Source organism: Mustela erminea, chromosome 3, assembly GCF_009829155.1.
Source record: "Mustela erminea isolate mMusErm1 chromosome 3, mMusErm1.Pri, whole genome shotgun sequence".
Taxonomy (NCBI): domain Eukaryota; kingdom Metazoa; phylum Chordata; class Mammalia; order Carnivora; family Mustelidae; genus Mustela; species Mustela erminea.
This window is the reverse complement of record NC_045616.1, coordinates 81,048,943-81,071,305: the sequence shown is the minus strand read 5'-3', so window position 1 is coordinate 81,071,305 and position 22,363 is coordinate 81,048,943. Positions and strand designations below refer to the sequence as shown.

Sequence of the window (22,363 nt, the reverse complement as noted above, 5' to 3'; positions counted from 1 at the left end):
ATTTATTACATACTTGATACTGACTACATCACATACACTGTCATATTGAATACAGCAACCTCAGGAAATTCAGCTTTGTTATCTGTATTTTATAGAGGAGTCACCCGTGCTTAGCAAGGTTAAAGAACAGGCCCAAGCTCACAGCGCTAGCAAGTGGAGGTGGAATACAAACCCAGGGGTCTTCAGAGTCAGTGTTTTCAAACTGCGAAGTTTATTTGTTGGTATAACTCTGAATTCTAGGGATTTGGAAGGCAGAAAGAATGTATGGCCCAGTGGGAATAATACTTAGGACCAGTTAGGGCTTCTAGAAATACTAAAGAGAACCAAACAACCACTTACTGATGTTAAATCTAGGTCAGGTACTTTCTAACCACTGTACAACTATCGTACTTAATGTTTACAACAACCACAGAAAGTTAGCTGCTAGTATTATCCTGACTTTACATATGAGCGATTACGGTTAGATGATTTAAGTAATAAGCCCATCTTCTTCATAGAGAATTCACTGCTCACGTATTTAAATGGAAATGAAGCAAAAGAAGTAAACAGCATGGCATGTAAGAATCGCTCAGTAAATGTAGCTTCGCTGCCCTTATGCCATGTGTCGGGGCAAAAGAATGGTGTTCGTGGTGATTCATCCATTCTTTCTCATCTCTTTTCTTGCTTGCTTTAAATGGCACATATTTGGGTGCCATATGCAGCCATGAAAGAGAACTAAGTTTACTGCCTTCTCCACATCTTCATACATGTCAAACTTTAGCTCTCTGAGGCTTGCACCAAAGACAGTGGCCAGGATGTGACCTCAAGACGCTTCCATTTGGAATAGTAACAATGAATGACCTTAGAAATGAGACATACCCCACACCCATTGCCCAACAAAGGGCTGTGACATGCCAGGTTGCTCCACCCAAAGAACCTTGTGTTAAGGATGTAGGTGGCCAACATCTCTCAGAGAGAGTCAGCAAAATGAATGCTTTTTCTCAAGACTGCAAAATTCCTCCAGTTGGGAGTTCAATGAAAGTTGATTTCGTTTTGTGACATCATGGGGAAGAGCTTGGTTTTATGGATCAGATCTCTGCACCTCTGTCTTGTCTCTATCACAAACCGGCTAGGTGATCATGGGCAAATCGGGAGCGCCATTTTCACAATGAGGAAAAAAGAAACTCATTCTCCAATTACAAATACTTTGTAGAAATATAAAGTCCTTTCACAAGTTTCAGGTGGCATTACTATTTTATGTAACTCTTTCCTTGCCTAAAATTAAGTTACAACCTATCAACCTGGTTAAACCAAGTTGGTTCACCAACAGGCTAACTTAGAAGACCCAAGGAAGAGGGACAATTTAAACTTGATAGTTAGCTCTACCGAAGATACCTGTGGAACTGTTTGCTCAGTTGTTGTGATGGTTAAGAGGGATTCATTTCCATTGGCCTTGCATCCCTGTGAGCTTGGCAAATCCTCAGATCAGTGAACATCAGAGTATGAAATAGCCTGAGAAGCCTTTCCATGCAAACCAAAAGGATTATCACCAAACCACTATGTCACTAAACAGGACACAAACACTCTCAGTAGCTCAAAGGGAGGCTCAGTAGATTGTGCCAAAGATGCCTTTGGGTTCCTGTTCAGATTTGAAGGTGCCAACTTACTCTCCCTTGCATGTCTACATAAGAGAGTAGCATTTGGCCTCTATGGAGATTAGTTGGGACAGCAGTGTAAGGGGATAGTGTGAAGGACATTTTTATGCAAGGAGAACAAAAAAGAAATTCCATCTGGAGTTAAGTGTGAAGAGATGAATCAAAGATAGTATGTAGCACTATTGACTATTTTTACAGTCTCAGTGGGAGGATTCAAACTAGACACTCAAGAGCAGAGAGGAAAAAATTCAAGGAAAGCATTTCTTTGGTGCTTTTACATTTATCTTGGACTATGGTTTCCCTGAAATTATCTGAAAGATTAAAATGGCTTTGTGATGCGACACCATCATACCCCTTTTCCTATTATAGTTCTTTTCTTAAAATATTTTGTAGGTCAACACACATGGGTAAAACTAAAGATTACAAGCATACATTTTCCTTGGACCTATACCTGGAAAGGCACATTCCTTCTTTCAAGTCACTAGTGTGGGACCATGAAGCTGATTAATCTGGCTCTAGATCACCTTACCAAATTTACTTTCAAGACACCAAAAACAGAGCTTGTGGAAGCTGCTTAGATGAGAACTATGGCTGGGAAGGAAACTGAAACTTCTCAGACATAAAACATGCCATACTCTCTGAAGCCAAGATCATTTCGTGGGTGGAAGCTGGTATTTTCAGGCTTATGTTTCTTTGATAAAACACACCCATGTTCTATCACTAGCAGCCACATTGCAATACACTACACTTGACCAAGTGCCCCCATACATATACCTCTCCCGTTGGTATGGTTGTCCGAATTCCACTGATTAAACATTTAAAGACTGGCTTTGGCAAAACATGCCAGAAATTCCTACAGGGTAATTAAAACCACCTTCTGTGTCAATAAACACAGACTACGAAATCCTTCGTGTGTAAAGGGGCTGGCTCTGACCCTCAGGCTCTAGGACATTTTTTCTTAGATGGCTTTTCCACCATCGAAATAGATTTTCACTGACTCACCTAGACCCTTTCCTGGCCTCCTTATGAAGTGATTGGCTGAGGTCAGAGATACCACCTTTCCTTTACTGTTTCAGCCTAGACACAAGACCAAAGCCTCTGAACCCAAGGGCCGAGCTCACTGCCAAAGCCCCTTCCCACAGACCTACAGCTAAGAGAACTCGAATGGAATTCTTGTTACCAAATTCGACAGTTAAGAGTCTTTACGTGCCACTACTCCTCCGGCGCTCTCACTGATTTTCCTCTGAAAAATGATTAATGTGACTTCAAAGGAAAAGTAAGAACTCAGGTGGATATTTACTACGCTGATACCCACAGACTTGTTCTTTGCGCCTAGTAGACATTCCATGAATTGTTTTTCACCATAATGACAGCTTTATTATTCCTATTATGTAAACCATGTTTATACTTACTGAAAATTATCAGACGTTAGAAAATAAAATAGGAAGAATTAAAATTTCATCAGCCTGACCTAGCTATCATTCATATTCTACTAGACATTCTTTCCTTGGAATTCTTTATGGACACACACAGAAGTTTATAGGAGAGGAATCATGCTATCTATACACCCCTTCCACCACGGATGTGGTTACCTTTAATTGTTTAATAGTCTTTTTTATACTTATTTCTCTCCACCCCACATACCCAGTGGTAAGAAACTTCAAGATATTTTTTTGTACTTGGGTCATGACATACCAACTTATACAGCACGAGTGAGGTTTTCATTACTTAACTGATACTTGCTGAAGTATCAGAAGAACCAATGAAATGAGTGACCGAATAATAGGCTATAATCTTAATTAGCTGCTACAATTTCCAAGTGATTGAAAAAATCATATAGCGCATCTTTAAACTCCAGGGGGTGGGTAGGAGAACCTAGCTTGAACATGTCTCGATGGAGTTTAAGTTTAAACTCCCGAGTAAATATGCACCTGGCTACTGTCCTAACTAGAGACATTACCAATCTCCTCTCCAACTCAAATCAAGTTCAAAACCACTTAAAAAGTGCCCGTGTGCCAAGCAGCTCACTGTCCTCTGTAGGATAAACCAAGGAAGTGAAGGGCTGAGGACTGTTTTCCAGCAGTTTCTTTCTAGCTGGGGAGACAATGTGCAGGCTATTTGAACTTGGACTTTGGTGTCCACATCCATGAAATGGGGATAATACCTGTATATTCCAGCACTGTTGTTATGATTTAAAAAAAACCTGAACTGAGAAAACATTTTTCAGGGAAAAATGCAGAGTCAAGGCGGGACATGTAGGTACCTGGAAAGGGGAAATTATATGTCCAGAAGCAGGGAGCAGGGATGGGTGGGCGGTACTGAGGACTCAGCACAAGCTTGCATGGTTGACTTGAATGTCAGTTAGGAGAGACTCAAAGAAATGAGGGGACAGGCAGGAAGCAGTAATGTTTACAAGCACAGGACAAAATGGTCAACAGCCCAATCTTAAAGGGCCAAACACAAGCAGGAAAACATTTTTTGCCTTTTCAGCACATGCCAATGTCTAGATCAAGGCCATCCAAATGAGTGACTCAAAGGCAACGTACTTGTCAAGTAACTGGAGAAAGAAGAAGCCTGGCCCACATAACAGGCTTAAATCCAAGCTTCTGAGACTTATAGGAAAAATTCTGATCGGAAAATTTCCATCTCAAATTGTGCTGAGGAAGCTCAGGGACTGAGTAAGCATGTTGGCAACAGAAGCACAATATGATAATCAGACTGCTTTTGCTTTTTCTGTTTTTCTTTTTTTTACCCCTGTGCACAGAGTTCTTCAGGTCCCAGGGAGACCTCAGCAAGTCTTTGATCTCTGACCTGTAAGGGATCAGAGAGCCTTCAGGGAAACACACCTCATTCACAAGTGGAACTGCATGAAAAACCTTCTCCTTACATCTTTTCAAGTGACCAGAGGGCTCTGACTTTCAAAGCATAGAAGGTTAGTTTCAGCCGGGCTACTCCTACAGAACGCAGATGGGATTAGGTATTGGTCATTGCAAGATATGTCAGCTGGGAGTACTCAACTGTGCCAGTCTTTTCTGTCAGCTCAGGGTTCCAGTGCAGCTCTTCCCTGCTCCGTTGTATTTCTTTTTTTGAACTGGTGCTGGTGATGACTTCCTGGAAGCATGTTCCTATGGCTCTGTGCCACCCTAATCAATACTCACTCTCGCACCCCATCGCACCTGCCCTGACTTCCCAGACAGAAGAGAAAGGAGAGGTTGCTTTTAATATTACACCTCCAAGTTATTATTGAAACTTGATGTTTCTAGAAGATGTTTTCATACTTATAACCCTTTAACAAAGCAACTGGGTATCTTACTGACCACCACAAATCTTTACCCATTCAAACGACCATCCATCCACCCAGCCCATCAGCCAGCTAGGTATCTTCCGATTTTTATCTGCCTAACTCTTGGTTCACAACCTATGTTCAATTTTTTAAAACTTCATAAAGATTTTAAATTAAAAAAATGTCTCGCAGACTTTGTAATCTCACTTCACAGGAAGAAACATGCCCCAAATACTCAAGCAAAATGGATTCAGACTTCAAATCAACTCCCACCTACAATCCCCAGCAACTGCTGAAATGCAGACAGCCCATTTATTTTGAAAAAGGACCAAAATCACTCACTAAAAATACAATCCCATGGATGTTTATAAGATTTATACTTCTCTATTTCATTAAATTATGCACCCAACTTTTGGAAAGAGAACTAGAGATGTCTGCAAGTCTCAAGTCAATGATAGGCAAAGTTTAGTTTCCTTGGATTTACCTGGGTTCAAATTGCATTCAACCACACATAGTATTAATAGAAAAAGAAGGAACACAGCTTTCAGAAATGTCAAATATGAACCCCAGGAGAGGGCTAGCTCATTAAACAACCATATTGGTTGTCGTCATGGGTCAATCATTCTTTGAAGTCACCTACTTATCAGTTTGAAGAAAATTAACATTTCTGGGTCACCGGGTTCCATATACTTATCTACAATGGATGCCCTGGAACCATGAAAGTCATTTTATTTAATATAGGTGGGCAACTAAATCCCAGAGAACAAACGACTCACCCATGTATTTAATGGCAGAGGCTGAGAATTGAGCTTGCTTCCCCTCTCAGATTGGGTAGATGTATGTGGGCTTTGGGGAAGGACAAGGACAAAGGAGTATATTAAGCGTCAGTGGTTATATCTTGATGAATTTATTTCTAATCTGCACCTGCATAAATTCCCTCTGAAAATCTGTGACAATGTGAGGTAGATGGTGGTAATGGTGGGAAAAGGCCACAGCTACTGCAAAGGTCTTCCTCAGTAGAGTTTTTTCTAGAGAACACAGTAACTATTGTCTAGAAACTTAATTGTTTGCATCTAGAAACTTACTTATACCATTTAACCCAGGAATCTTGACTGCATAAATCTGTTCTAAAAAAATAACTAGAAAGGATTTAGATTCATGCAATTATTTATCATACAATTATTATAGCAAAATATTGGAAATAATCTAACTTCCAACATTAGATGAATGGCAAAATTGTGGTTGAACTATATGATGTTACCGAAGAAGGCTCACAATTTTATTTAGAATCAAAACAACAACAGATATGATACCGTTTTACATATAATTCTAGTATTATCCTTCCACTGCCCCTTTCTCTTTTCTCTTACACACACACACAGTCTGGAATACATTGAAAATATTTGTAATGATTATGTTTGGCACTAGTGGTAAATTTGATTTTCTTTTTTACAGTTTTCTTTGTAGTCCAAGCTTTCATCAGTGAACATAGCTCTTTTCCTTTTCTACATAGTATTTAATAAGATTTACATTCATATGCTTACGTTTGTATTTACTTCAGGTGTGTCTTCCCAATAGAATGCAAGTTCTATGAGGCCAGAGTCTTTGTTTTGTCTGTTACTGTTTGCCTAGTGTTTTTTAGCATGATGCCTCATATATAATAAATGTTTTGCTAATTATTTTTTTTAAAGATTTTATTGATTCATTTGACAGAGATCACAAGTAGACAGAGAGGCAGAGATAGAGAGAGGAGGAAGCAGGCTCACTGCTGAGCAGAGAGCCGGAGGTGGGCCTTGATCCCAGGACCCTGGGACCATGACCTGAGCCAAAGGCAGAGGCTTTAACCCACTGAGCCACCCAGGCGCCCTTTACTAATTATTTTTAAGTGAGTACGCAGTGAACATTGGGGGGACATCCTAAGGGGATGTGCTTATATGCAGAGATTCTAATGGCCTATTGAACATAACAATGTATCTAGTCTCTAGCTCAAACAGCATGCTATTCTCCTTGGCGTACTTTTGCCTCCTAATGTCACAAAAGCCCCCCCCCCCCCCCCCCCCCCGCCATGAAGACAGCATTTGTCACTCCTCATCACTATCAGAATCCTGCTAAAACCCGACTTTGACCGTAAGCCATTCCTGTTTGGGAAAGCTTCTCTCTAGCACTTAACTGCAACCATTCACTTGGAAGGCCAACCATTTTTTAAACTTCTATTGGGCTCCAAACATTTTTTTTAGAATGGGAGGGTGGGTAAAATACCATCCAAGGGCCAGCACTTGATTCTATAGGGTTTCTTTCTAGAATACAGCCACGCCCACATGCAGCAGTGGCAGTTCAGTAGCTGGGACATAGACTGTATGGTCAGCAAAACCTAAAATGTTGACTACCTGACTTTATAGGAAAGTTTATCAACTCCTGTTCTAGAATACCTATACTTGTGCAAAGTGGAGATACCAAATTATTATCTTATTAAATAGTTATTCTAACATAAATCTTATGTCTGAGAATTTTTGTAAAAACAACAACAAAACCCAAACCAAACCCAAACAAAAACACATTATTTTAACATACCTAAATTTGTTCTTAAGAACATCCATTTTTATGTCAGATACACTTGAGTTTTAAGTCCTGAGTTTGCTGATTGACACTGGGCAGATCCTACAAATTCTTTAAGCCTCAGTTTCATTAGCAGTGAAACTGGAGCCTATCCCCTCATTTCCTTAAAAAACATGTAATGGATGCTATTTGCCAGGTACTGTGCTAGGAGATGACTATTGGACAATGGTGAATAAGATCTAAAAGTCTCACCTAATTAAGCTTTAATTGTACAAACTTTCTTAGGTTTGCTGTGAGGATTAATTGAAACAGACACATATGTGCAAAGATCTGTATCATATACACACCAATATAAGGCACAAGGTGTACAAATAAGCAGTACATCATAGAGGACAGAGAAAAGTACTCAATTCCTGGTACACTGCAAACACTCAGTACCTGTGTCTCTTCCTCTTCACCACCGATAAAATGGAAGCTCTTTTTCTTTTTTTTAAAGATTGATTGATGAACTGATTGATGGGGAGAGAGAGTCTGAGTGGGAAGAAAGACAAAAGGAGGGTATCTTAAGCAGACTCCGCAGTAAATGTGGAGACCCACGTGGGGGCTCGATCTCGCAACCCTGAGATCATGATCTGAGCCAAAACCAAGAGTGGGACGCCCAACTGACTGAGCCACCCAGGAGCTCCAGGGAAGCTCTTTTAACGGAATCAGACTCATTGGATGAAAAAAATGCTTTCCACTGCCTCTGTAAAATGGGCCTACAGCCTGCTCTCTACTCACAGCTAAATTAGCAGGCTCGTTTCTGGGACAAAGACACACTCCTGCTTCTCGTAGCTGAGGCGCATGTTTACTACAAGGCTGTTGTTTTGTCCCTTATTTCATAATGCCTCTTACATGTGCAGTGAATAAAATATCTTGGAAGGTGATGAAAAGAAAGGTGTGGAAAGTTAGTAAAGCATTATTTCATATGAAAACTAAGTCGGATGCTTTCAAAAGATGACAAAGAGCTGTGGGGTTAAGTGTGAGAGAGAGAAAAGGTCGGGGCCAGTCGTAAAAAAATCTAGAAAGATTGGTGGTTAAGTTTGCTTCTCACATGTTTGTACTGTTATTCACCTCAAGGAAACCGAACTCAGACATGGTTTTTGTCATTTTGGGTGTGGTTTGTACAAGAGAAATATAAGCTCCTGTCAGCAGACTTACATTCAAAGATGAAGCCTTGATTCTTCAACAGACCCTTCATCAAAATTAGGCAACGCTATTTAAAATAGCATTTAAACTTTTTTTTTTTTTTCAGCTTTAATTTTTCCAGCAGACCATCAACCATTGGTCCCAAAAGCATGGAGTAAGAGAGGCATTCTTTTGAATGTATTGCTCACATACAAATAATAGGATGCTAGCATGTTGCCTCAACCCCTGCCATGTTTTCTAAGTAGAAGAAATAATGGGAGACAGAGTGACCTGCCCAAGGCCGCAGCACGAGCCCTGCCAGAGACGATTCCAGAGCCACGCGGGGTCTGATTCCACCACCTCAGCCACCTGATGGAACAGAGACGTAAACACAGTGTAGACTCACAAAGCCTGACTTGGAGGGCGACGTGCGTTTTGAGCAGGACAGAGTCTCCTCTGCTCACATCCGACAGGAACTGCGACCTCAATCACCTCCTTCACCTCGCTGCCCAGCACAACCAGCACAGCAGCTGGCCACAAACCCCAGGAGGAAATTTTGTTGGACGGGATGGATTTTCTTTCCTCGAGTAGTGCAAGAAACGGGAGCCTTCCTGATTTCTGACAGAACAGGTCGCCTCCAAGGAGTGTACAACAGCAGGGAAGACATTTTATTGTGCCTGTCAGCCCGTGTCACAAAGAGCCCGGCCTCACCGACTGGCACGTGCTTGTCACTGTCAGCGCGGCGAGATGAGCAGCACCCTGCTCACCAGATGGTTATTTGTTCCACCAGCCACCTTTGCTGCATCCGCGGTTCACTTCAGCCCAGGACAGTCTCCAGCACTCATGCTGCAAGGCTGCTCCTGCCAACAACTTTGCCAAATGGCTCCTCTCAAAGTCATGGGCCTCCCAGACAGACTGGCTCCTCCATCTGCAGCAGCTTTTGGCAAAGAGACGCTTCCCTTTCTGGCTCCACCTCTTGGCTGCACCAGAGACTTCTTGCCAGAAGGGTGATCTGACCCATCAGCTCTTACAGCCAAGCCTGGAGTTGTGGGGCCGATGAAAGCCAGCGTCTGTGTCCCCCACGCTCACCTGTGAGCACGATGTCACAACAGACTTAAGAAGAAGACTTCAGAAGCCGAAATGGCACAAAGCGTCAAACACAGACGTAGGGCGTCATGGAAACTTGGAGCCAGAAAAATCTAGACAGAGCATGCCACCCCTCCCCCACCTTCAGCCTCATTTTAGGAGATTAGGAAACTGAAGCCCCCAGAGTAAAAGTGACTAATTATGACAGTGGGACTGGGAATTACACCCAGGTCTTTGGATGTGCGTTCTACATCACTCCGAACAATGCTCCATCCCCTTCTAGTGTTCCCTCTGCTCATTTTCAAAATCTTGATAAAAATTGGACCTTTTGTATTGGCCTTGATTCAAAATGGTATTTCTGTAGAAAAAGGAATCCTCTTTTCCCTGTGTCAACATCATGACTTCTGTTTTAAACAGGTGTGTCCATCTACTAGTCTGGCAGACCCGGAAGTGACTTCTGTTCTGCCACTCACCAGTGGGTGACCTTGGACACCTCGTTCTGCTTCAACGTTTTACTTCAAGGGGGTAAGGACAGTATCAACCTCTGGAGTTCTGAGGACTAAATTAGAAAAATACTTTGGAAGATCGTTCCTGGCACATAACAAGCCTTCCACAACCGCTACCAACTAAACTTTACACTTATCCACTCAAATCTAAAATGGTTATAGAATACACAGTGCTAGGCACATAGAAGTAGATATGCTAGGTGTTTCCTTATTTGACATGAGGAAATGCAAGTTCACGCAGTTACGGGATTGACCCAGGGTTCTTTAGAGAAGAAATGAAGGACCAAAATGCCCTTCTTGCCTCTTTGTGGAGAAAAAGGAACCAGTATCTTGGCTTTAAAGATGGTAAAATCAGGAAGGAGAATCTTTGAACACAAACAATGGATGGATGGATAGATGATAGACAGACAGACAGTCACCACAGCATTGTATGTAATATAAAAAGCCAGAAATACTCTCCATCCATCCACCAGGGAACTACTAAATAAATTATGGTACCATCATACCACAGTGCACCATGTAGCCATTACAAAGAACAAGGCAACTGTAGGTGTCCTGACATGGAAAGATCTGAGATCACTGAGTGGGAGAAAAAGCAAAGTGCAAACAGAACAAGCAGTATGCATTCACTTATGCAAACAAACAATCCCTCCCACAATATCTATGTGTACATGTATATTTAAGTGTATGAAAATACAACCAAAGATGGCTACAAGGAAGCCTTGTCAACTAATGACAGTGCTAACTCCAGGCAGGGCAGTGGGATGGGTGTGGGGATAGAGGGTGACTCATGCTTTGCTTTCTCTAAGTTTTTTTTTTTAATATATAAGTAATCTCAACACCCAACATGGGGCTAAAACTTGCAACCCTGAGATCAAGAGTCACATGCTCTACTGACTGAGCCAGCCAGGCGCCCCTGCTTTGTCAACTTCTGTAATGCTTGAGTCCTTTCAAGTAAGAAGACACTTGTATTATTTGCCTGATTAAAATAAAGACCTAGACAGGGGACTGGGACAAGACAGTGACAGGACTACAACGATGGTGAACCAACCGACCTCCTAACTTGGGTGTTCCCGGCCCCAACTTAACTTCTGAGCAACCTTAACTCTCCGAAGTTTCTTATATAGCTCTCCTCTTTGGTACGACTTCTGGTGACATTTTGTACTTAAGGATCCGACTTTTGTCTTTCAGACCACCTGGGAGTGCTCAGCACCTTCCTGCGGTATCTGTGAGGGTTGTTTGCAGCTTGTCTACCCTCTGCCCACTTGTGTATCTATTGAGCATCACAGAGATGAGCCTCCCCCCACATTATGTGGAGGAGGTAGCCTGCCATTCTGTGACTACTTCAGGTTCATTACCTGGTGGATTCACAACAACTGAGTCAGCATTGCAATGCATGGCGAAGAGGAGGCTGTCGGTTGCCTAGCATCAAGCTCAGCGCAGGTAAGGTACTCTCTGGCACACTTCTTCTAGCAGACCTCCCCTTTCTTAGGTCAAAATCCTGCCCTTCAGGGTCCCTCCAGGTCCTGAGATCCTGTGCATTTTTTTGCTCCTTACCCACAGAGTCCCCTTCTTTTCTCTATGTTTCCTGGAAGCAATCAGGTCTCTTTCTTCCCAAGCAAAGACAAATCCCCTACACACCTATCACTTTTTGGTTACAATGACCCCTTCTCCAAAATTAATACTAATGAGTTTTCTGTGGATTTCACACATGCAGCTCCTACCATCATCATCTCCCACTCTTTCCACAGTGAACTTGGAGCATAAGAATTCAAGGGTTCCTGGGTCACTTGAAACAAAGTTCCTAGTGGTTTGTTTTTTTTTTTTTAAAGATTTTATTTATTTATTTGACAGACAGAGCCTAGTGGTTTTGTAAAAACAATATGCTCCCAATGAAATAGCTATGTCAGATCTGGTCTATCCGGATTTTCAGCCTGATCCTAGAGTTCTGTTGGAGAGGTAAAAGAAGGCAGATTGGTGGTAAAGATGACAAGTTTGGTGAAAGCAATCTTCTTAATGGGGGACAAGGCCAACAGCATGGGCGAGCCTTTCTGGCCAAAAACGAGGCCTCACACACCTCTGCATTTATATGAAAAGGAAAATTGCCATCACGTACCTGCTTCTACCTCTTCCTTTTGTTGCCTGAGCCAACTACAGGAGTTGCTACCATTTTTGGAGAATGGGCGCCCCAAAGGTCCAGGGGAGCCATCCCAGCACAGCCTGGCAACTGCACTGTTGACATCCTATGCTAAGGGTGAGGGATATGGACTGATGTATAAAAACCCAGCTAATTCTCACAATTTGCTCAATTCCATAAATATTTTCCTTCTTTCCTTACAGAGTAGAATGCATCTCGGGAGAAGGTCAACTAAGGATCCTGGCATTGGGTGGAAAAGTTCAACTTGCTTCCTGTGGGACAATGGCGAAGGCTCAGACAAGTGCACTGCCCTTCTAGAAAGATGGACAAAGTCAGTCCAGCCGCACTGAATGTGCACCATGGGGATAAATGCAAAAGAGAGAATATAACCTGCATCTCCCCCCACTTTAAACCCTGACCAGAGGCAGCAGGGGCAGGAGAAGAGCACGTGCCTCAGGTCCAGGCAGTCATGGCTTATAAGCTGGTTTTACCACTTACAAGGATGGGACCTTCCATAAGTCTCTGTTTTTCCAAAGCTCGAAATTTCTTGGTCTGAGAAAGGAGACTAATGCAACCATTCTCCCATGGTCGTTGAAGGAGATTAAATGAGTAAACATATACGTGACACCTAGGAAAATGCCTGGGATAGACAGTGCTTGAGAAACCTCAGTTCTCTTCCCTCGGCTAAGTGCTGAATTGGGGCCCTTGGTTTCTTCATAAATGCAAATGCTAGAGTCTAGGAATGTCAGTCTACAGCTATGCTCTTTTCATTGAGCATTACCAATATTTTGACAGAACTGGCCTAATATTATTCACCCCAGGTTCACTGGCATGTTTCTGACCAGCCCTCATAAAGGGCTGGAGATTGCCCCTGGGGACCTGGATGCTAATAATGAATACTCGCTAGTGATTTTCAATGCACTCTGGTTATTATGTTTGGTAGCAGAACATTTCCCATCCCCAGAAAGGTCATTTACAATAGTATAAGGCTGCTTCTTTCCACCTTCCATTTCAGATTTTTCTGAGAACAGGCAGAGAACTCAAACATTCATCCATATGCATTGGAAGTACTATTCTGATCTGGCATTTGCATACAAATATCAAAGCAACTTAAGGAACTACAAGGCAGCTCTCCATCATCTGACACCAGCTCCTTTTATTTTTCTAGTGCCTTCCCAGCCCCTTCATATCAAAAGCCATTTTCATGTACCGTCCTACTTTTACGCATCTTAGCTTCCCTCTTGAGAGTGTGTGAAATGGGCGTGGGGGACAGGAAACAGGGACTTTTGCCTTCTCACTTTTATTCCCGTGCCCCTAGGAAGCTGTAACATTTTGGAAATCACACAGATCTCACTCAATTCTGGAGACCCTCTGCACTCAAGTCACCCAAGACTGGACTCTTCTTATTCTACCCCCATTGCTGAGAAATGGCCATACAGTGTTCTCTGAATAATTTCAGCGTGTGGTGAGTTAGGTTTACGCCAAGGCATTCCATTGTGGGTTCCTTTTTGTTACAATTTCTTTGTGCCAAGCCAAATTAAGTTTCCTTGTTCTGCCCTGGAGTGCTTTTCTCCTAGGCATCTCATCTATTCACATGACTTTAGATACTTTTAATGTGCTGCTGACATCTCAAATGGTACATGTAGTCTCGATCTTGTTTCTGACCTTCAGACCCAGATATCTAACTGCTTGAGGGTCTTGCTGTGAGGCTAAGTGGCTCACACACCCCTCAGACTAATCAATTTCCAAAGTCTTTTTCCAGTGTCAGTGAGAAGTTCCGTTATGCATCCAGTCTCATGGCAAAGTCCTGGGAGTCGTCCTTGACACTCACCTCCATCTACTTCTCTATCTCTGCCCAATCTATCACACCAAGTAAGTTATATCCATCCTTCTTCTATGATGTATCAGAGTCACCTAATTCTCTCCACTTCTACTGCTGCCACCATCCTAGAGTACAGCTGTGGTATCCTAACTATTCCCCTTTTGCTCTATTCATTTCCTCCCTGGCCCTCTGACCCCACCCTGCATAGCAGCTAGACTGAGCTTTGCAAAAACAAACCTGATCATATTACCATCCCGATTAAAATCCTTTAATGGCTTTCGATCCATTTTTGGATAAAGTCCAAACTCCTTATGGTCAAATCTCAACATGATCTGGTCTCTGACCACCTCTCCAGTCTCTCTTTTGTGACATTTTATTATGAAACATTTTAAATAGTCAGCAAAATTGAAAAAAAAAATATAGTCACTATCCACTGATGGACTCCCCTCAATTTTACCATGAACATTTCAAACTTGTTTTATCATGTATATATCCATTCATCCATCTATCCATCCAACCATTCATCCTAGCATGGATCTTTCCCAGTTTTGGTGCATTCCAGAGTAAACACAGGTTCTGGTCGAATTTTCATCACTCTTCCTCTTGTTCCCTATATTCCACAGGCAGCTTTCTATTCTTCAAATCAGTCACATGATTTTAAATCTCTGGGCTTTATACCTGTTGTCCCTTCTACCTGAATTCCTTCACCTCTTGTTAATTTCTGACTGATCCTTTAGTTCTCAACTTAAAACTTTCTCAGAGAGGCTGCCTCTGGTCCACCCGACTAAATTAGATCCCCCTTCCTGCCTTATATATGATCTAGAGGCACACTGTGCTTTCCCTGAAAGTCACTTATCACCACTGGTAATTACAAATTTATTTGCCAAATTCTTTAATATCTGCCTCCTGTGCCAGCCTGATACCACGTTTGTATTGGACCATGCTGGATCACCTCTGCAGAAAGTCAGCTAATATTTGTTGAAGGAATTAAAGGCAGAATGAATCAATAATTATGTAATAATAATAATATAATCATAAATCATGGAATAATAAATTCATTCTTCCTTTAATGTGTAGATAGTATAGGTTTTTTTTTAAGGCCTCTGCGAGAAGATGAAACTTATTCACTGCCAGAATGTAACCAGCAAGGACACTAAAGCAAGTAACTAAATGGCAAGACCCATGGCTGATTCGCTAACAAAGAAGAGACTGGTAGGTTTTAGTGACTTCTCTCCCATCTCCACTAGCCATTCCCCTCAAGACCATACCCAGTCAAGACACGATCCAAGGAAAATGCGTGTTTGCTATGCCAATGTGCCTGTACTGTACTGACGGCATTTACCGAGGTCCAGCTTTTTCATTAGGCACTGTCTTGAGTGCATTTCCTGTATTAATTTTTTTTGCTGTGGTACAGGTTCTATTGTTATTCACATTTTACAGCCAAGGAAATTGAGAACAGAGTAGTTATTTTATTTTATTTTATTTATTTATTTTTTAAAGATTTTATTTATTTATTTGACAGACAGAGATCAGAAGTAGGCAGAGAGAGAGAGAGGAGGAAGCAGGCTCTCCGCGGAGCGGACAGCCCGATGCGGGGCTCGATCCCAGGACCCTGGGATCATGACCTGAGCCGAAGGCAGAGGCTTTAACCCACTGAGCCACCCAGGCGTGTTCTCCCAGAGCGCCTGGATGGCTCAGTCATTAAGCATCTGCCATAGGCTCAGGTCATGATCCCAGGGCCCTGGGATGGAGCCGGAGTTGGGCTGCCTGTCCAGCAAGGAGCCTGACTCCCCTCTCCCTATCCCCCTGCTTGTGTTCCCTCTCTGTGTCTCTCTCTGTCAAATAAATAAATAAAATCTTTAAAAACAACAACAACAAACAGCAAAAAACTTGTTCTCTGACTTCCTCTTCAAACCAGATTGCCATTCCTGTAAACTCAGCTAGGAAAAACATTTATTCTGTCTGTGGCCTCACGGAAGAGTGGGAAGATCAGTGTAGAAAACTCTCAAACTGCCCTAATGGAGAGAGGGTTTTGGTCAGTTCTAAGTCTGAAAATAAAGAAGTCCACTGAGAGATCAGAGGGATTTGAGAGATGAAGCCTTGGTTAGGACCCCCAGAGTTCCATTACCTGAAAAAGACAGTAAAAATATTGTGTTGACTTTATTTCTGTAGTCATTCCAACCCCACTTTTCGCCATATCTACTCCCATATACACATGTTCAAATGATCCCTGCCAAGAATTTGACCCCAGATAGAAAATACAATTTATACATGAAGATAACACCATAGTGGTCTTCCTCCTAACAGGAACTAATGGTTGAAGGAAGGAAAATGAGGCAGTGCCGACTTTCTCAGCGGAAGAGCACATGCTGCAAACGGTCTTGAGTTTGAAGGCAAGCTCCTCCCTCATTGTGTGACCCTCACAAATTAGCAACATCTGTGGGCCTCAGTTGCCCACTTGCCTTATTTGCAAATGTTAATAGCATTCAGTTAGCAGGACGTGGAGATATTGAAACGCTATATTTAAAAAGCTCAGCAATGACATGAGAAACAGAAGATGCTCCAAGATGATAAGCGGAAAAAGGGAGACAAGATAAAGATCGAGGAGGGTGGTAACTTTGATGCTCTGCATAAAAGAAGACTCATAGGAAATGTCTTTAATAAATATACATCATGTGTTCTTTTTCTTCCCTGTGGTGGTGGGTGGGGGCGGTGGGTAGGGAAAGGAGGGGACGGAAGGAGGGGGTGTTGGTGGGGGAGAAGGGCCAGGGAGAGGGGAGAGGGAGAGAAAATAAGAGAGAAGAGCTTGGGTAAAAGTGTCCTTTAGCATTTGCATTGCTCTTAGCTGGCTGAACTTGCCTGCAGCTACCACTTACAATGCAAATTGAGCTTAGAGTCCTTCACACTAACTACACAGCAAAAACCTTTCAGCTTTAAATAGAATACTGCAGTGTGGAATGATCTGAGCAAAGCAAAGCAAAGGAAAATTTAGAGATAAATGTGAAGGAGATTTTGGAGGAAAAACAAATAAACAAACAAACAAAAAACCCCTTGACATATCTGGCCAGGTAGAAAAATGCTGAAATATCAAGGAAGACAAAAAGCAAAGCAAAGTCTGTAGAAGGACCTAGAAACTAAGGTCAGGTTTAAGAGAAAATGGATTTAAGTTAATAAAGGAGAAGGGTACTTCTGAGGCAAGCCCTCAACAAAGAGGATTTTAACAAATAATATTTTGATCTGGTGATATTTCAAGGTGTACTTGGCACTTCCAAGGTATTCATCAGAAGAGAGAGGATGGATTCTTGCCCCTGCGGCCAGCCACACATGAATGTTCCCTAAATGAACAGATTAAGATCATAGAGAACTTCCTGCTGTACCCAACTTCTGCTATTTACTCTGTCCGACTTGCATTTCCCCCCCTTCTTCCCAGACTTTCAATAACATCAGGTAAAGACACCTGAAGGCATACTGGGAAATAAAGGTTTTGTTTAGTTTCCAGTGTGGTGTGTGTATATGAGAGGCGGAACATTCTGAGAGGTTGATTCAGACAGAAAGATTTTCGAGAGCAGTCTGCTATAAACTCATGCCTCTTTTTGACTACACGAACTCAGTTATTTTACCCAGAATCAGAGTTTACAAAAATGCCATAAGAAAGGACCAAAGATCAGGGTAGTGTCTGGAGCCCACAAAGAACTAAGGAATTCCATTTTTAATTCACTCCTTCATTCTAGGGATGATACTCCCATTCACACAGCCCCAATTTGCCCATCTTCCCAGCTCAGTAAGTTTCCTGTGCCCGCGCTTAGAGGCATAAAGCAATCTAGAAGAAAACATGAAGGCAGCCCTCTTTCTTTGTTGTCACAAACAGAAAGAAGAATCACCGGGAAAAACCAACAGACCCAAGGCCAACTTCTCTCTTGGATGACATGCTCAGACATGGAGCTAGTCCTAATCTACCTGGTAACTGAGTCAGTGACAAAGCACTTGAGACCAAGAAAGAACATCTTCTAACCACCCTGTCATCCTGCAAATGAAAAGACTCAGCAAGTATGGTGTCTGTATGGGGGAGGGACAGGCTGAACATCTCTAAAAGCCATCTCTATGCTCCTGAATGGCAGAGCTCATACAGGTCTGCTTAATCTGTCTAGCACCATGGACTCAATATGCTGGACACTCTCCAATAATAATGATAAATGAAGAATCTGTTTTCAATGGCATGGGGCGTTCTTTATTGCCTAAAACTTACCAGGATGTTTGTAGACGATGCCACCTTTGCCCCCATATTGTATCTTTTTTTCTCTTTCAGAGTTTGAACTCTTCTACTACCCCAACCCCATCACATTTTCTATGAGTCTTGATTTGATTAAAGATTATAAAAATGTTAGTATCCAAGAGTACCAAGAATTGTCTTAAATTAACATACGTGCACTGTTTTCCTCAAGCATTTTCACACACATTTTCTCATGTGAACGTTACAAGGTGATAATGCAACACTTTATATGAGTGGTTAAGGATAAGGGCCTACAGGTAGAAAATGAAAGCAAAAATGCAAAAGTTTTGGCATTTGAAAAAAAATGCCTCTACTCTCTATTCACACACAAAAGGCAGAATGAGATTCCACCTGCTGACTTTCCCTGCCTGCCTGCTAACGTCAGAACAAGCGGGGAGAGAGCGAGAGCGAGAGAGAGCGCCACGACAATTTCACCTCTTGGCAAAGCTCGGCTTACTGAACCCTCTTGCTTTCTGCTGGCTGTTGATTCAGCAGAAACTACTGCTGCAGAATTCATAATGGTGATTTTAAAGGCCCCACTGATCGCATTGCTGGCCCCACGTGTCAGACTCGTTCGCTCGCTGCTGGAACGCCGTCTCCCCAGCTACCTTTTGATTTCTTGCTAATGCACGTCCAAGGGGAGAAGGGCTAGCCCTTTTGCAAAGGGCCTTTTGGGGTTCTGATTGTCTGAGCAGGTAACCTGGACGGAGTGATAGACCGGCAGGAAATGAAACCATGCCCTCCCTGCCTCCACGGAGAGACACAACATCATTCCGTCAGGATGAGGGGAAGGACCTCGGATCCGACTGGGGCCCTTTCTTCTCTGCCCTTCCAAGATCCCGGCAAACAAACGTCTTGGGGGAGGGGTCATCTGCCTTCACGGGGTCATTTTCCCAGTCGGGAGCCCCACCCTGCAAAGCCTGATCCCCGAGGGCCATTTTAACTCCCGTGGGCGCCGGGTCCACCTGCTGCTGAACGCCGGGCTCGCCTCGCGGAGCCCGGGTGGATGTGGGGCGCACCGGCCGCTGCCCCCGCGGGCCGAGCCCCCGCCCCAGCCCCCGGCCGGGAGGAGTCTCCGCCACTCGGCGCGCGGCTGCCCGCCGAGCCCAGCGATCCGCAACTTGCGCCCGGCCCCAGCGGCGGAATGCGGCGGGGCTGGCGTTACCTTCGGTCGCATAGCTGTGGTCGCGCAGGAAACTGTTGTTGATTTTGCGGGTATCAATGTCCTCCTCCATTGACAGCAGGCTTACTTGCGTGGGAACCAGAAGCCGGCAGACAAGTATCCATGATCCCTCCCCGCAGCCAGTCTCACAGGAGAGGGGGGCAGGGGAGCCGGTGGGACTGCACCATGGTCCGAGCCTGAGGAGGAGACGGGGAGGCGGAGAGAAAAAAAATAAAAACCCGGCAATGGAGCTGTCACCTCCTCCACTCGGGATCTCCGAGGCTGCGGCGGCTCCTCCCGCGGTGCGCTCACTCCAGCTCCAATTCCCAGCGAGGATGCTGCGCCCGGCTCCGCTGCCTCCGGGTGCCAAGATGCGCCGTGCCCCGAGGGGTCCGGGCCCGCCCGTAGCCCGGGAGGCGCTCACAAGCGGGGCTGGGGAGATGCCCAACAGGTTCCCCACGTTGGCAGCCGCTCCAAAATGCAAAAAAGGTCCCTCCTCCCCCTGGGAGAGCGGGCGGCCGCAACAAAATGGTGCCTTTCTGGACCCGAGCTGCAGTGGCGAGATGGCAGGGGCCGGATTCGGGCTGGGCCGGCCGGGAGCAGGGTGCTGGTCCCACGGGAGGGCGGCTCCGGCTGGCGGGGGCGAGGAAGGCGGCGGGGAGCTGGGCAGGGCGCTGCGGCCGGCGCCAGCGCACTCACCCTCACACCCACACGCGCGCACTCGCAGCTGCTGCCGCTGCTGCTGCTGCTGCTGCTGCAGAAGGAGGCTGGAGGCGGCTGGTGCATTAAAGGCGAGGCTCCTCCCAACCGCGTCAGCAGCCCCAGGACTCTTCCCCAGCAGCGCTGGTGACCGAGGCAGAGGCTGCGGCTGCTCTCTGCTGCAGTGGGGCGCACGCAGCCGCGAACCCGCACCTGGGCAGCAAGCAGCGAGCCGGCAGGTTCCTGGGAAAACCAGAGAGGCGCTCTGGCAAGCGCCCTCCAACCGTGCCACGCGGCTAAGGGCGGCGTTTACTCAGGCCCCCAGAGTCCCTAGCTCGCTGCCTTGCTCCGGACACCTGCGCTTTAGGACCGCGAAGAGAAGTGGGTCCCCTGGGGTAGGCAGGAAGACGACACTTGAGTCCCTTTCGCTCACCCTTGGGTGAGGTATGCGGTCCCTTGATAAAGTTCAACGGCGAGGCCTGGGGTTTGAAGTCTCAGAGAGGGGAGAATGGGAAGAAGGGCTGCCATAGCCTAATAGAAGCTTCCTGGGCTAGGAACAGAACGGGGAGCAGAACTTTTCTGCGACCACCTATGACTTCTCCATTCCATACAGAGTCAACATCCCCTTCCTATTCTAGGCGTCTGTGTCTACGCAGGCAGAGGGAAACGAGAGGGTTGAGTTATGAAGCCAGACCACAGTCAGTCCGAAAAAGTCCACCTTCTCTAGCCCTGTGCACTTCGTTTTGGACCAAGTGAAGCAGGACCTCCTGTAGGTCTTGCTTGTGAAGACACAGCACTGTAGGAACAGCTTACGTCTCCTCCCAAGATGGAAGGGACCCAGGAGCCCTGTGCCCGCAGAGAGCCACTGCCACCCTGAAGAGCTTTCAAGGACCCAATAAACAGAAAAAAGAGACCTGCCTCCCTACTTCATCTAGGAAACAAATGCAGAATTCTCACCCCTGATGTTTCCCCATATTGCAAATTCAGTATTTAAAAGAAAACTTGATCACTACCCTTATGAAACAGATAAAATCATTTATGAAGCTACCCAACTCCCTAAAAAAGCCAAATTGGAAAAGCTATTTCCCCGTTTTCCTCTTGTAGAAGGTATTCATTTCAGTGGGCATCACTGCAGGGAGATACATCGGCAGACGTCGTGCTCAGTTAAGCTCCACAAGTTGAGCTAGATGAGCCCAGAGGGACCTGTGAGTTAATTATATACATACAATGCTTCGGCTAATGCAATTTAGGAAGTATTTGAAGTTTAAAAAAAATGGGAAAACAAGTTTTTAACTGAGGTTGGGAATTGCCATCTGATTTCCACAAAGAGTGGATGCTTCTGGCAGATGGAAAATGGCATTAATTCCATCTCCGGAAAGTGAGAGAAAGAGAGTAGAAATAGTCTTTGATAAAATTTTTAAGGGAAGTTCAGCTTACAACAAATTCCATTTGATTCTCGTTTGGTGGTTAAAAGTCTTCACATACTTGTTTGACTATTTGTTCAAATTTCACAAAGGAAATTCTGGAAACCAATGTAATCCACTCGGCATCAGTTCACAGCTGGCTCTTCCACACGATGAGCTGTATCCATCACCAAGTCTCCAGTGGTCAGCTCATCTGTAGTTACACAGTTCAGCTTCCCTTGCTGTTAAGCAAAATGGGGAAGGGTAGGCAGAGGGGAGAAAAGCTAAGTTCCTCTCAAAGTGGTAAGAAGACATCTTGTTTTCCTTCGAAATGAACTTAACTTGTGACAGGAGACCTTGGAATCGTGTTTGGAAATCCTCCCCTTATCTTCCTGGACTGTGGGCTAGATCGGAACAGAGCTGCATGATAAGTGGGTAAGCGCAGGCTCATGGGCCAGGCTGTGCTTGAGGAATTTTCCACTGTAACCAATGGGAGAAATGTCCCCTCCATAGACTAAGTTTCTGGGGTTTTCTAAATTTTCCCTTTCACGTTTCCTGCAGCATCCCTCCTGCAAAGATTCAACAGTACAGGCCACACAGATACATCATGGGTAAGGAGATTGCAAGGTTTCAACCTT

The 22,363-nt window shown here is 44.3% G+C and overlaps 1 protein-coding gene across 13 annotated transcripts in view; it reads right to left on the bottom strand.

Moving 5' to 3' along the window:
- PPP2R2B (protein phosphatase 2 regulatory subunit Bbeta) overlaps nt 1–22,363 on the bottom strand; it is a 453,582-nt gene that overhangs the window by 256,954 nt on the left and 174,265 nt on the right. For 4 of the 13 annotated variants that reach the window (XM_032336262.1, XM_032336261.1, XM_032336263.1 and 1 more), the window contains one exon: nt 19,627–19,820. The exons of 6 other annotated variants lie outside the window; for them this stretch is intronic. In XM_032336262.1, the coding sequence (XP_032192153.1) occupies nt 19,627–19,820 (194 nt within the window). Of the gene's footprint in view, nt 1–19,626; nt 20,505–22,363 lie in introns of those variants that run through there. 3 more of the 13 variants (XM_032336274.1, XM_032336270.1, XM_032336259.1) reach the window with 3 other exon arrangements.